The sequence below is a fragment of the Muntiacus reevesi genome, chromosome 15 (genome assembly GCF_963930625.1).
Source record: "Muntiacus reevesi chromosome 15, mMunRee1.1, whole genome shotgun sequence".
NCBI lineage: Eukaryota > Metazoa > Chordata > Mammalia > Artiodactyla > Cervidae > Muntiacus > Muntiacus reevesi.
Window position 1 is genome coordinate 15,127,911 of NC_089263.1, and position 15,157 is coordinate 15,143,067.

At 41.5% G+C, this 15,157-nt stretch overlaps 1 protein-coding gene across 8 annotated transcripts in view; it reads left to right on the forward strand.

Moving 5' to 3' along the window:
- Window positions 1-15,157, forward strand: part of AKAP13 (A-kinase anchoring protein 13) — a 314,908-nt gene that overhangs the window by 240,953 nt on the left and 58,798 nt on the right. For all 8 annotated transcript variants that reach the window (XM_065906801.1, XM_065906802.1, XM_065906803.1 and 5 more), the window contains 3 exons: window positions 2,985-3,093; window positions 13,064-13,106; window positions 14,821-14,950. In XM_065906801.1, coding sequence (XP_065762873.1) covers window positions 2,985-3,093; window positions 13,064-13,106; window positions 14,821-14,950 — 282 coding nt within the window. The remainder of the gene's footprint in view (window positions 1-2,984; window positions 3,094-13,063; window positions 13,107-14,820; window positions 14,951-15,157) is intronic.

Genomic DNA, 15,157 nt, shown 5'->3' on the forward strand with positions numbered 1-15,157 from the left:
AATTTGGAGGGGGGGTGATTGGTTTCTTTTCTCTAAATACCTCCTCATATTAGGAACAAAGAAGGCAAGACTTAATGTTCACATAAGGTTAGTAGCTATAATTATGCATATACTCAGTGTTGCAAACAGCAGTTTCTAGCACTTAATGCTACTTGAAAATGAAAGTCGCTCAGTCATGTCCGATTCTTTGCGATCCCATGGACTATACAGTCCATGGAATTCTCCAGGCCAGAATACTGGAGTGGGTAGCCCTTCCCTTCTCCAGGGGATCTTCCCAACCCAGGGATCAAACCCAGGTCTCCAGCATTGCACGTGAATTCTTTACCAGCTGAGCCCCAAGGGAAGCCCAAGAATACTGGAGTGGGTAGCCTATCCTTTCTCCAGCACGTCTTCCCGACCAAGGAATTGAACTGGGGTCTCCTGCGTTGCAGGCAGATTCTTTACCAAATGAACTATCAGGGAAGCCCAATGCTAATTAAAGAACATCGTTAATCTGCATAGATTTAAATATTTCAGCAAAGCAAACTTTTAAAATTAAGAAGGTATTAATTTTAAAACTAACACCTGGATGAACTTCTGAGAGTATTCTGGGATATACTTCGAAGTGAAATTTTTTCTAATTAAACAAACAAGTTAAAACGCCAGTCTCTGAGTAGGTGACTTTCATTTTAGGTAGAAGTGTAAGGCATCGTTTCAAACTAAACAAACAGAAATTTAAACAATCTGTTCTTCGAATCAGTGACTAAGGTTGTGTGTAGAAATCTAGTTTTTTATTACATCCTGCTATGTAGCAATGATGTGACCAAATATTTTAAATCTAGCACTAGGTGATTACCTTAGTAATGAATATATCAATTATGGTCATGTGAAGGTCTAAGGGAAATGAAATTGAAGGCCTAAAGGAATTTAGCCTCCTTTTGTCCCCTCTTCGTGGCTTCTTGGAAGTTAAGAAAAATAACAAGAATATGGAGAATATAGTTATTAAAGTAGATGGTGTCTATTTATTCAGCCCAGTGGTAACAGGAAAAGAGGGGAAAATAGGAAACAATAAATTTGGTGACTACAGAGAGCATCTCTGACAAGTTCGTCTGAAAAACATGTTGCATTTTATGTGTAGAGAGTCCTTTGGAAATCACTTGTAGGACCAGGTAAAATACCAAAACTTGAGTTTACTTAGAGCCAGTAAATCCCCTCAAAATCTGCTTAAGCCTTTGTGTGTGAGAAAGTCAAGCCCATTTAAGTGACTTGCCTAAGGCCCCATAACTGGCTCCTAGCTGAACAGTATTAAACTCAGAATGGCAGACTTTTAGTCTCACTGTTACTTTGAAGTAGATGCCATTTGATGAGGCAGTTTCCTTCATCGTGTTTATGCGACGGCCTTCTGCACTGACGCCCCTGGGAGTCTGAGTGGTGGCCGTCTGTGTGAGTGGCCTTGCTGAGTCTGCCGAGATGAAGCGCTGACCCTGCCTGCGGTGCTCAGCCTGCCAGGGGCTCTGCTCACCTGCCTTCCGTCGTGTGTGCGGCCTCAGAGTGGATGTTTGAGCCGCTTGTATCTCTGATGCGCCCAAGTCGCCAGCAGCCAGCTTCCTGCTGAAGGTCTCTGCCTTTCAGCTGACGTCATTTTGCAGACCTCACCGCTGTATTCGAAACATAGCAACTGTTTGTCTCAGACTCCATGGTTACCCGTGGAACAAGCTCTAAATAATGAGAAGTCTTTGGTGTAACTGAGTCAAGTTCACCCTAGTAACGGATTTTCATTGCTTCCCTTTCAGCACATACAGATTTCAGACTGCTAGGAAGGGAAGGGATTTATGATAATTAAAGTTACTTAGCAATTAGGATGGCCTCTCTCCAAGCAAAACAAGAGGAGTCCCACCGTCATCGGAAATGGGTTTTGTTGCAGGATCTTCTGCAGTGGGTCTGATTACACAGCCCTGAAGTGACTGTGAATTTACTAAGGGAGTTGCAGTCATCCACATGTTCGCATATAATCTGTTTAATCCCAGAAGAGGAAGTGAAAACGATTTAGGTTTCTATCCAGATGCAGAGCCTACTTTGCTTGTGATCTTAAAACCTTTTCTATTTGTATCTCTGTTTCTAACTCTTTAACATCAGAATGATATTCAGTTCAGTTCAGTTCAGTCGCTCAGTCATGTCCAGCTCTTTGCAACCCCATGAATCGCAGCACACCAGGCCTCCCTGTCCATCACCAACTCCCAGGGTTTACTCAGACTCATGCCCATCGAGTCAGTGATGCCATCCAGCCATCTCATCCTCTGTTGTCCCCTTCTCCTCCTGCCCCCAATCCCTCCCAGCATCAGGGTCTTTTCCAATGAGTCAACTCTTCGCATGAGGTGGTCAAAGTACTGGAGTTTCAGCTTCAGCATCAGTCCTTCCAGTGAACACACAGGACTGATCTCCTTTAGTATGGACTGATTGGATCTCCTGGCAGTCCAAGGGACTCTCAAGAGTCTTCTCTAACACCACAGTTCAAAAACATCAATTTTTCGGTGCTCAGCTTTCTTCACAGTCCAACTCTCACATCCATACATGACCCAGAATGATATTACTGGTATCCTATTATATCTGTACATGATATTTAAATTTTCAAAAGGCAAGCACTATACATAGTCTGATATTTCCAGTGAAGTTATTTTTATCTGACTGTGCATTCAGTAGACATGTATTAAGTCCTTACGAAGTTTGAGACAGTCTTACATGTCCCTCTTAGGAGGGATACGAAATGTCCATAAGCAGTAGATACTCTTAACTGTTCCCATTTTACAGATAAGAACACTGAGGCTCAGAAAAGCTCGATCGCTTCTCTGAAGCTGAGCAGCTGTTTTGTGGCCTACAAAGCTTGTGGTCTTTTCCTCTGTGTACTGCCTTATTTCCTTCTGCTGAGTCGGAATGTCAAGTTTTGTACTAACCTAGAAATACAAGAGCATGAACTGAGAACTGTTTTACCTTTATTTCTTTCACAGACATGTCACAGATCTAAACAACAGGGATTTAATTACTGTACATCAGCCATTTCTTCTCCACTGACAAAATCCTTCTCATTAACGACAATCAGCCATTCTGGGTTGGACAGTGAGTATGCTACTTTTTTCCATTAAATGTATTCAGAACATTTTCCCTTTCATTATTTGCCTGACTCTTCCCCTGAATGAATGACTGATCATTTACAGAAAAGGTGACACAGAATTCAGTTTGGAGACCTTTCTCCTTTTACTACATAAAAATCTCCTTAACACATTAAATTCATTGTATTCTTGGGCCTAAACCTGACCAACATTATTTTTTCAAACTCTATTTTGAAATAATTTCTGGTTTTTAAAATAGTTGCAAAAAACAGCACTAACAGCACATAGTCTTCACCTGAACCCTCCAAAGTGTTATTTTAACACTTGTTTTATCCATCTTGCTCCCTTCCCTGACTTTATCACTTTCCTTAAAGATTTCTGAAACACAGGAAAGTAAGTTACACATATAATGCTCTTTTGTCAAAGACACTGTCTTGTATTGCCATAGTACAGATCACCCAAACATTATCCAATACTGGTTCCCTGAGCTTTTCAAAAATGTCAAGCTCATGAAGGACAGAGAGAGACTGAGATACATTTTTAGTGAAGAAAATGCCAAAAGGATTACAGCCAAATATGATATACTGAAACTGTATACAGATTGAAGATCGATGAGCTATGAAAGTTACACTGCAGGCCCAGAGTGTTTGTAAATCAGAGATGCTCAAAAATACACTTGAATTGGATCCATATGTTTGCCACAGACAGGTGTCTTTGGGAAGCCCCACTTTTTTTTTTTTTTCAAAATAGATTTTTTTTTTTTCATGAGTAGTTGCGGTGTGGGATCTTGATACCAAGATTCAAATTCTCATCAGAGAGAGTATTTTACATTACATTCTTTGCTGAGAGATCATGTATTCAGGAAGCTGAAATAAAGGGTATAAAACCCTCCTGGTATTTCTGTCTTTTCTTCACCGTCTCCTGATACAAAACTCATCTTAAAAGAGTTGAGGACAGAAGTAGCTGCCCTGTGGTAATGGGATGTTGTCTCAATTCATGACTTACCGGAGGGAGGCCTCATCTTTTTAATGTCCGCAGTGGCATTAAGGCATAAATGGATGATTGTATTAACTTCATTCTCATTTTAATATGATTAGTAGTTCAAGTATCAACCTGGCCTGTCGGAATAAAGGTGCCTTATAGTGACTTATTCTGCAAGATAATAGGTACAGACTCGCAGAGTTGTGACTGAAGTAGTTGTTACTGTTCCTGTTTGGATCTTGGTTTGCTTTTGACTTGGCTTTAGGCGAGTGGTCCTACTGGTTTAGAAGGGACATTATTCTAACAGAACAGTTTATAGTGGCTTTGAACCCGGAGTGCTAGAACTGGATAACGTGACAGTCAGTGAGGCTGTTCAGCCCCACGTCCCTCCTCCCGGGGCTGGGGAGGGCCTGCATCTCTATAGCACTAGCCACCCAGAACCACCAGAAGGTGGCCAGTGGCCAGTGTTCGGTGACACACACACTCTTCTTATTTTTCCTCCAGAAAGCAAGATGGTTTCTGACTGTGCTTTCAGCTGCTAGCCAGACACTCTGAGTGGTGCGGCTCCCCTCCAGCCAGCTCAGTCCTTGAGCACCAGGAACTCTGGCTCGTCTTGTTGTGGGGTCCAGGCAGCTGAGCTGCCCGAGGGGGACCCAGCTCTGTGGCCGGTGGCTGCCCCTCCCCGAGGGGGACCCAGCTCCGTGGCCGGTGGCCGTCCCCCCCCCGCCGAAGGGGACCCAGCTCCGTGGCCAGTGGCTATCATGCATAGAGCTTGGAGCGAGAGAGTTCAACCCTTTCATCAAAGTGGAGGCCACTCATTCTGATTTCTAATGTACATTTCATGTGGATTTGAATGATGAACTGGCCCTGACTACTTCCCTAAGTGAGCACAGGCTATAATTGGAGGGCTTATCCACTCTTAATGGCAGTATTTCTCTTAAGTCCCTCCTCACATACAATTGAATTAATTTCCCAACCTTTTTTTTTTTTTTTTTAATTCTGCTCTGGAAACATACTTTTTTTGGCTGATATAAAAATTCTGGCTGTTAAACAGAAGGCTTATAAAACTTCTCTCTTGCATGCTATGCCTCTAAGCCTCAGGGTAACTGGATGGTTCTTGGTTTTTGCCACACAGGCACATTTTCACTCCAGATCTCTTAAATACTCTGCATGATTCACCTTTGGTCATGGTCTTCCCTGTTGAAAGTATCAGAATTAAAACCTACCCAGTGGTTTTAAAGCCTGAAGTGTGTGGAACACTTCAGGTATTTTAACTAATGCTTTATGGTAAGCACACTTAGTGGCTGTGTGACCTCGCGTCCTTGAACTGTTCAGCGGGGCTAATAATGGGGTAGGGCTTAAATGTGTATTTATTTTAAATTTGCACTAGCCTGTTTCCTGGCTTGTGGGAGGCATTTGTTGTCACTGTGGAATGAGGGTGTTCATCGTCCAGCAGTGTAAGAGTCCGTTTTTCTCTGACCAGAGTCTAAGCAGTGGTGAAGAAACGAGAATGTGGTCCCTCCTTTGTCTTTAAATGGCTGTGTCTTACAAACCTCTTGTCTCAGTACAGTATATTCATACTCCCTAAACTCAGCGTTCTCTCACTACTTCCCAGCCTTTACTTGTGTTCTAGATTCTCTTCTTGAAGGAAGTTAGCATCTTTTCCCACAGCCTTTCCCAGCTGTTACCATTTGAGCTTTTCTGCAAACGTCCACTAAACTGTTGCCTGGACTGTCCTTGGGTCACTGGCCAGATTAGAAAAACAGACTCGGCGTTATTCCCAAACTGGCGGGACACTGCCCTCTGAGAAGCCGCTCCAGGAAATGTGTTCGCAGCCTAGGGTTGAGTGTAGACTCCCAGCTTGCCAGGAGACTGATGATTTCTCATCAGAACTTAAGAGTAAACTTTATTTTTGCATACATAGAATAAGGCGGCTATTACAGACAATCCCTTCACAAGTCTGTATTTTTAAACTTGTCACTGCTTGCACCCAGAAAATGCTTACAGACAACAAACTGTGGGGTTGATTCGGGTTCAGTCCTTGGGTTGGGAAGATCCCTTGGAGGAGGGCATGGCAACCCACTCCAGTATTCTTGAGAATCCCATGGGCAGAGGAACCTGGCGGGCTACAGTCCATCGGGCTGGAAAGAGGCACAACTGAAGCGACTTAGCATGCACATATGCATGCACTGCTCAGCATGTCAGTGTGGTAATATCAGAGGAGAATGATACCCCTGGACCAGGAAACCCCCTGGGCTGCTTACTGAGGTTTCATTTTGCCCTTCATCTCACATGGCTTGTTATCACAGAGAACACTGTCCCCAGGTGGCACTTGTCCTTGGGATCGTTCTCAGACCTTCACTCGGGGTGGGTGAGTAGGCCAAGTTCCTGAGCATGCTTTGATAGTAGCTCTCGCTTGTAATTGACCACGAAAGCGGAGTGGGTCTTAAGAACCAAACTGTGGCATTTGATGTATAAAATGCACCAGATCTTCAACACGAAGTGACCCACGTGACCAAAGATCAGAGTGGGCCTCTGGGCAGCTGGGCGGCAGTGCCATTGAGGGTGTTTCATCTCTGCTTTCTGTACTCAGTCCCTCTCCTAACTGGTCATTGGGAGGAGACTTTATTGGAATACATTTACTTTCTTAGGGTAGTTCTATTTGGAGAAGATGACATTTGACAAATTCATCAGAACAGAAATTCGGTCAGGCAAATTGGCTTTTTAAAAAATATGTGTTTATGACTGCATCGGGTCTGAGGCAGCAAACAGGATCTTCATTGTGGCGTGTAGACTTATAAGCTCCTCGGCAGTTGGGATCCTAGTTCCCCAACCAGGGGTCAAACCCGCGTCCCTGCATTGCAAGGCAGACTCTTAACTGCTGGACCACCAGGGAAATCCCCAGATTGACTTTTGATATTGGCCTTGATTAAATTATGAGGCTGGAATATATTCATGGTCATTAAATTTTAGTGCATTTTAAAACTGAATCCCTGTGTTGGCAGAACATATTTTTTCCATACATGTTGAAGATACTCCTTATTCTTACAAGTAGGTTTTTCTTTATGGTCCATGATCGTGTGACAGAAGAAGGGGATACTCTGAGATTTGGGTAATTAAGAGAGGTTATTTTCATTTCTTATATATGCTTCACATTTGGGGATACTGTAGAACACACATTAAAATGGTATCTTACTCCTTTTCGAGGGTGGCGGCGGTCGTGGGTAGAGCGCCATGAAGGCCTCAGGGATGCTTCGAGAGTATAAGGTGGTGGGACGCTGCCTGCCGACCCCCAAATGCCGTATGCCGCCCCTCTATCGCATGAGGATTTAAAAAAAAAAAAATGGTATCTTACTTTTGCACTGGACTGTCACTGCTAGAAAAGCCAACGCACGTGAATTCGTGGCAGACGATCCTTATTAGGAGCTGTGGCTCTACCCTGTGGTCTGCCATCACGCGGCATTTATCTGGGGTGTGGAGTGTCTGTTGTGCTGGATAGGTACAGGGTTTTTCTTTTCATTTTATTTAGGATGTTGACCTTACAGAAAGCCTGACAAAAGGAAATTCATTTATTCGTTTGTTAAATTAGTCAATAGTTAAGAACTTGTCCTTTGCTAGGCACCAGGTGAGACAGTGGAAGGAGAGGCATGACCTTCCAGATATGATTCCTTTTCTCACCAGACTTCAGCTCAAGGACATGAGAACAGTTGAGTATAGCAGATGATGATACATGTGGCAGTTGAAAGAAACATTGGGTGCTTAGAAACCCCAGACTTGAGGGGTCAGAGAAGCCTAACTGGGGACTGTGCTAAGTCGCTTCAGTCGTATCTGACTCTTTGCGACCCTTTGGACTGTTGCCCAGCAGGCTCCTCTGTCCATGGGGATTCTCCAGGCAAGAATACTGGAGTGGGTTGCCATGCCCTCCTCCAAGGGATCTTCCCAACCCAGGGAACGAACCCAGGTCTCCCGATGCAGGCGGATTCTTTACCGTCTGAGCCACCAGGGAAGCCCTGGGAAGAAGTGATACCAAAGTCAAGACCAAGAGGAAATCACTGGGAAATCACTGGGTTTGTTAGCAGGTAGAAAGCTAGACTGAGGACTCTGGGCTTCTTGTTTGAGGGCAATGGAGTGATTTTTGTTAAGTCGACTGATTGATTCTGACACTGCAGAGAGACCTCACTGAAGATCGTGTTGGGAAGGAGAGGCTGGTAGGTGAGTAGAAGGCTCTTGCAGAGCTCTGATGAGAGCAGGTGCTGGCCCAAAGCAGGCACGAACCAGTGGCAGTAGAGGAGAAGTTGATCTTCAGAGAATTCTAGAAGACAGAATTAAAAGCGCTGAGTGAGAGGCTATAAAAGGATTGAAGGGTGGTGTCCAGGTTTCTGTCCTGTGTGATGAGTTAGATGTTAGGTACCGTTCACCAAAGGAAAGAGTAAATGAGGAGGAACGATTCTGGAGGAAGGGCCTGAGTTGGTGTATGTGCTTGCTGAGTTTGAGCTGCTGTCGGATGTCTGCCCACAGGTAGGCAGTGAGATGAATGAGGCTTGAATCCAAAGGACAGACCAGACTTGAAAATAGAAAGCTGTGAGTCATCACTGTATCACCTGCAGATTGTACTTGAAGAGGCAACAGTGAATGAGGAGGTTTGGGGTAGGCGGCAAGAGAGCCGATAGAGAATCCCGAGGAACACCACCATGCCAGGCATTTCCTTACCTTGAAGGGAAAAAAAAAACAAACAAACTCCGGCTGTAAATAATGGCTGTGAAAAGTAGGCACACTTCCCGTTTTCACAATCTAACAAGTACATCTTTGTTGGATGCATTTTCTTAAGTCACATTACCATTCTGCATATTGAGAAAGAAAGGTGAAAATGTGAGTACATGAGACCTAGAGGCCTAGACAGCCTCCCTGGCATCCTTCAGGCCAGTGACATGGATCTCGGCACCGTGTCTTTGTTTTGGTGTGATCCGCAGGCGCTAATGTCTTCTGTCAACCTATTCCTCAGCCCAGCAGCAGATGCGGCCAGCACGGCGGATCTCGCTCTCCGTCAGCATCTCACCTCTCCTCCTTAAGTCTAAAACTCTCTTTTCTCTTGGCTCTTCTTACTCCAGTGATGAGGAGGAGGAGTTGCATAGTAAGTAAGCAACTTTGGGGTCCAGTGGCTGCTCTCCAGGGCCTGACCAGCGCTGAAAATGCCGTAGGCTTGGTACTAAGAGACTGGGGGCTTTAATCCTCTTGCATGTCACCACTGCTGAATCATTTGCCTTCATGCTTTGCTTTGAAAATGAACTTGGATAAAATTATAAAGTTTTTGTCTTGTACACCATCAATGTTGACTGATCCAGTGACCCAGTTCCAGGGCCCGAGACATCGTCTCAGAACAGAGATACCTGCAAAGGCGTAAGGGGCTCCCATCCCGCTTTGTGCCTTTTGTAATGCTGTGTACTAACTTCTCAAAACGTTCCATTCAGTCATGTAAATGTCACTGTCATTGTTTCCCCTCTTTTGTCTCATGGGACAGATAGCTAGATGTCCATCTGTGACGTTTAAAAGTCACAGTCAAACTTTTTTCTTCTCACCTCCCCCGCCCCCCACGTCTTTGTCAGTTTTTTATTTGTTTGTTGGCGGGGCAGGGGCGCTGTGCTGCATGACTTGTGGGATCTCAGTTCCCCAGCTAGGTGCTGAATCCAGGTCATGGCAGTGAAAGCTCGAATCCTAACCTCTAAGCCACCAGGGAACTACTCCAGACCGTTTCTTTAAGAATATCTTTTCTGTGAGATTAAACCACATGAATTAATTGGATGGAAGAAGTTCCTTTGGAACTTCAATCCTTTCACTACACTGTAGATTTCAGATTATTATACCATTACTTAATAATCTAGTTTAGTATTAGTTTTAGTAAACTTGGAGAGGACATGAATCCTGACCGCCATGAAAATTACTCTTTTCAGTTGTATGAGATTTCTAGACGATTCCAGGATTGCTGTTATTTATGGAGAAACTACTTGCTATATAAAGCTAAATAATGAATTGTTTTCATTTCATATAAATCAAATTAGTCTCAAGCAGTTGTAAATATGATTAAGCATGCTTATTCAGTGCCATTTGCTGATCTTAAGTTTGAGCAGTATTTAATACTTAAATATTAAAATTTAATATTTAGTAAAGTAATTAGCCTCCAACTAATAAAAATAAATGAAAAAAAAGGCAGAAAATAAAAAATAAATAAAATTTAATATTTAGCATTATCAAGTTCAAGGTGACATTTTTGCATTGTTCTTAAAGGAAAGTGGCTTAGGCACAAATGAAGATCTTATATGTTCAATACTTTTTCACAAGTAAACGGCCTTTGGTATAGGCATATAAGATTTTCACTCCATACCAGTTGTCACAGGACGGAAGTTGTCTCATGGGACAGATACCTAGATGTCCATCTGTGACATTTAAAAGTCACTGTCAAACTTTTTTCTTCTATAACTTTTGAGTTTTTCCAAATTCTCAAGGCTGTTTCATCTCAAAGTATTTGTAATATGCTTGGAAATAGGTTAGCATGGCAAATAAAACTAAGCTTCCAAGAGTGTTTCTTTTACCACTAATATAAAATTACTACCAGTTATGCAGTTAATCAGCACTGGTTACTCAGTTAATCCAACATAATGTCATCACAGAGAATAGAAACTCAAAGAAACCCTTGAATCAAATATCCAGCATTCCTCAAAATGTGTTCCTTAATCTCAAAAATACAGTGAAAATTATGGGGTAGGGGGATAAGAGAGATGGGAGGGGGAAAGAGTTGGTTCTCGAACATATAAATTTAGGAAACTATTTTAAGCAGATTTCAAAGGCTTTTGTGTATCTTGTGAGTTTTGAAGGTAGTGTTCAATATGCTGTGTTTCCAAAATGTAGTAACCAGGTAAACCATAGTATGTGCAAGACAGTGTATGATGTCTCTGGAGACAAATGTTCCATGGAGCACACTTTTAAAAATACTATGTCCGTCTAACAGTTCCAGTCCTGGAATGTTACTGTATGAGGTCTGCAGGTTGTTTCATGCCTTAAAACAAAAAAAGGCTCATTGAAATATGCTATTTACTTGCAATAGTACTTAGTAGGCTAAATTCAGTGACAGATTTCTTTACTTCTGCCTGTAATTATGTCATGGAAGTAACATTGGTTATATCATGCTCTTAGGTGCTCTGAAAACTTGACACTTCAGGCATGTCAGAAGCATTTATTTTAGAAACATTGGTGAATTAGTCACTGTTTTCAGAACCATACCTGAGAGGTCATAGTAAATGAATTAAAATGAATTGACGTTATCTTTTAGCAGCAAAAAAGTTGGAAATCCTTATAGGAGTTAAAGATTCTCTCAGTATTTGTATCATGTATTTGTTGAGTTTTTAGTTTATTTGACAGAAACCTTCTGGGAGCTTATTCTTGGCCAGGCTCTCTGCTGGGTGGTGTTTTTCTTTATGAGTTTTATTTTTACTTTGTTCATATTACTGAGGTGGTAACTTAGAGGTAACTGATCACATGTACAGCAGAATCCTGGCAGCCTGAGAGAACTGGATGGTGCTTATATCATTCGGGGCTCCTTAAGTGTAAGTTTTAAAGCCCCCAATCTAAACCACACTCTTAATTTTTGTTTAGGTAAATGAAGGCATTCAGAGCTTTAAATGCTGGTGTTTTCACCAGATCATGCAGAACTGAAAGGTAGATCCCAGGTCTTATTCTTCCTCTTCCTCTCTCTTCTGGCTGTTGTTATGGTGCATCATAAGTGAAATAGAAGGAAAGCCCCAAACAAGTAAAAGGAAAAGCTATAAAAGCGATCTTTTGAAGCCTTTGAATTCATTTTTAAGTTTCTAACGCATTATTTACACCTGTTGGCTCTATGTTAGTAATGACTTCAGCTTTGCATTTGTATTCAAAATCTGGAACAATTTGGGAGTTTTTAAGAGTTTCAAATGTTGATAATCTGATAGTGGAACATTTTTTATACCTCTATCAAATCAAAGTTTCAGTAACATCAAGGAGAAAGGTGTGTTTTGTCTACATAATAACAGTAGTTACACAGAGCAACCTTTGTCTACCTGGAATCACACACAGGTGTTTCTATACCTGATCTCCTAAAACTTGGAAACCACTTGCCACTGTGTGATTGCGGCCTCTCTCTCATCTGAGTCCTAAAGTAGGTTAACCTTTATTAACATGTCATAGGTAAAATAATGGTATCATTACTTCTTTATTTGTTCCAGTTTAATACCCTGTCTGACTTAGCTGTTGATGTAATGACTCATTTCAGTTTATGGTCTGATAGTTATGGAAGGAGGAAAAATATATCTGCCCTACTCATTTTATCAGTATCAACCTAGAAAGACCCTTAGCATCTGTTTTGTCTTCCTTATTTCAGAGATGAAGAAATGAAATCGGAGATCTCACCCCAAATTAGTGGCAAACCCTAGACCTTATAAGTTGGGTCTAATGCTCTTTCCTGTTCACTCATCCATTTCTAGGCATGCTCAGGAAAATGTCAGGCATATATTAGCTAGACTTTTAGTGTAGAAATATATGAATACAAAATTAACAGCATACAGAAAATGACATGTCATTTCCTGTTGTATATTCCTTCTCTGACAGCATCTCAGAAAGATGGCCTATGGACTCTGATGAACCTTCACAAGAGCAGAAATTAAACATACATTTGAGCATTTTCATTGTTTCATTCTGGGGTTTCTTTGGTTACTTGAATCCTGGATTAAAAGAAATTTTCCCCATGAGAAATTCACTCCCAATTGCTGCCAATTTCCAGTTCTAATTTGAGGGTTTCATTTTTAATTTTTCCTTCTTCTAAACCCTCAGAAGGAAAAGCACCCCACACTGGCTTTCAGAGGCTATTTTTTGCTTTATCTGTGTCAGTCATAAAAGCACTAAACATTTTATCTGTTATCCAGGTAAAATGCTTTTGTTCTAACTTTAATCCTGCCATTCTTGTTTTCCAGGTTCACGGCCCTTCCACAGCACCAGCTCTAATCTGACTGGGAGGTAACAATATGCATTTATTTTGCTACTCCTTTTCTCAAGATAAAATGAAGGAAATCCGAAATGTCTTAACACATTTATGCAAAATAAGTTAATTGAATTTACTGGAATTTTACTTCCTTGATTGATAAATTTGGAATATTGGTTTTTTAATTCATGTCCTGAATAGTTTTCTAGTTTTATTCTTTATAGCATCCTATAGATAAAGATTATTGGTTGCACTTAGTCACATAGGATATACTTAAATTAACTTTGCACTCTTTGATTATGGCAATTTTAAATTTCTAAGTCTAAGAACATTTGTTTCACTGTGTGTGTGTGTTATCGGTATTCATGCAGTATTGCTGCCTACTTAGCCCTTGTAAGCTTTAAAGCTATTTTCTTCTGTAGAGGTTCAGTCAGTACACACCTCTGTCCAGGGAAGTGACTTAGTTTTAAACAGGCTAGAGATTGCTATTTTGACTCATTGTTTATTTTTATATTCTACTTTTCAAGCTTATGAGATTAAATATTCAATCTTAAGCATAATTGGGGTTCTCACTGTTGCCCTGCAGTGTCTTATAAATTGCCTTCTTTTTCACAAAGGCATCAGTTGTGACCCAGTCATCCATAACTCTCTCGATATGAGTCCTCTTGTTTGCACTTATGTCAAATTCTGCTTACTCTTTGTTCTCTTTAGAGCAGTTTTCATTTCCCCTTTGTCTTAGTAACAGACTGCTTTATATTCCAAGCAGTATTTTAAATATAAATAGACTTGAGCTACTGAACAGGACCCATGCGGTCCTCCTTGTCTCTGCTCTCACAGAAGCCCTCGAGGCAAACACTACTTTTCCATAGAAAACTTCTAGCATAACTGTTCTGGGACCCTAGGAAAAGTAGTTTGAATAGGTTTCTATGTAATAGATGATGTATTATGTAACAGTTCTACGTAGTTGTATGCGTACACAAATGATAGTGTGTACAAGGGCCCAGCATTCTTTGAGGAACTCAGCCTTTGAGTTTCCCAGGGTCTGGAGATGCCCATCACGGATGGGCTTAGGACACAGGTGTCCTAAGCAAGTAGACCAGTGCCTCCAGGTCTCTGAAACTCCTCCAGTAGCTCTTTCTGCACACAGTGTCCGTTCTACCTACCATGCAATATATTGCCTCCTTAAATCGTGCATAACTGAATTCACATATTGACGGTCCAGTGTGCCAGAAACCTAAAGAAAACGTGTGATCTCTGCTATGAGGGAGCTTGTATATGCATTCAGTCATAAAAACTCCTTGGTTTGCATCTGTGGGTTTCTTTTTAGACACCTGTTAAATGCAGAGAAGTTTATACAATGGGTGCTGTTTTAGATTAAGCAATTTCAGATAAAGTAATTAATGACTAATTAATCATTAATTCTAATCAAAAATTAGCATCAGATCCCTGAAAACCCATTAGTGAAACACTAATAACTGACATAGAAAATTTAGCCAAGTTTTCGCAATAGGACGTGAGCATTGTGGTATGCTCTGTTGTCGGATTGATATGATTATATAAAACCATTCAGCAGCCTCTGGCCACCCTTACTCCTTTGCCCATTTGCACGTGAGCATGTAAATTGGCTGTAACTTGTAGCCAGAATAATACCTGACAATGATGGTTACAAAGAATTATATGTAGAGTGTTTTAATTTTTAAAAAACCAACTTCTGTAATCTTTTTAAAAACTCTTCTGTTTTCTATTTAGTATAACAGAAGAGAACTTTAATTTCCTGCCACAAAGCCCCAAGAAAGATTTTGAAATAAAGAGTGGAACCAAAGTCAGTCGTACGTTCAGCTACATCAAGAACAAGATGTCCAGCAGTAAAAAGAGCAAGGTGAGTACTGTCGGGGGTCTCTGTGTGACCCTCAGCCAGCCCTCAGGGGCTCCGGGCACAGCGCTCAGCCGGAAACTAGCTACGTGATGGGGTCCTGTGGAATGGAGTCGACAGATGCTGGCTCCAGGAAGCTAACATCTGAGGAAAACTAACAGCAAGAAAAACAGCCATAAGAGATAACACCACTAATTGAGTTTTTACTGTATG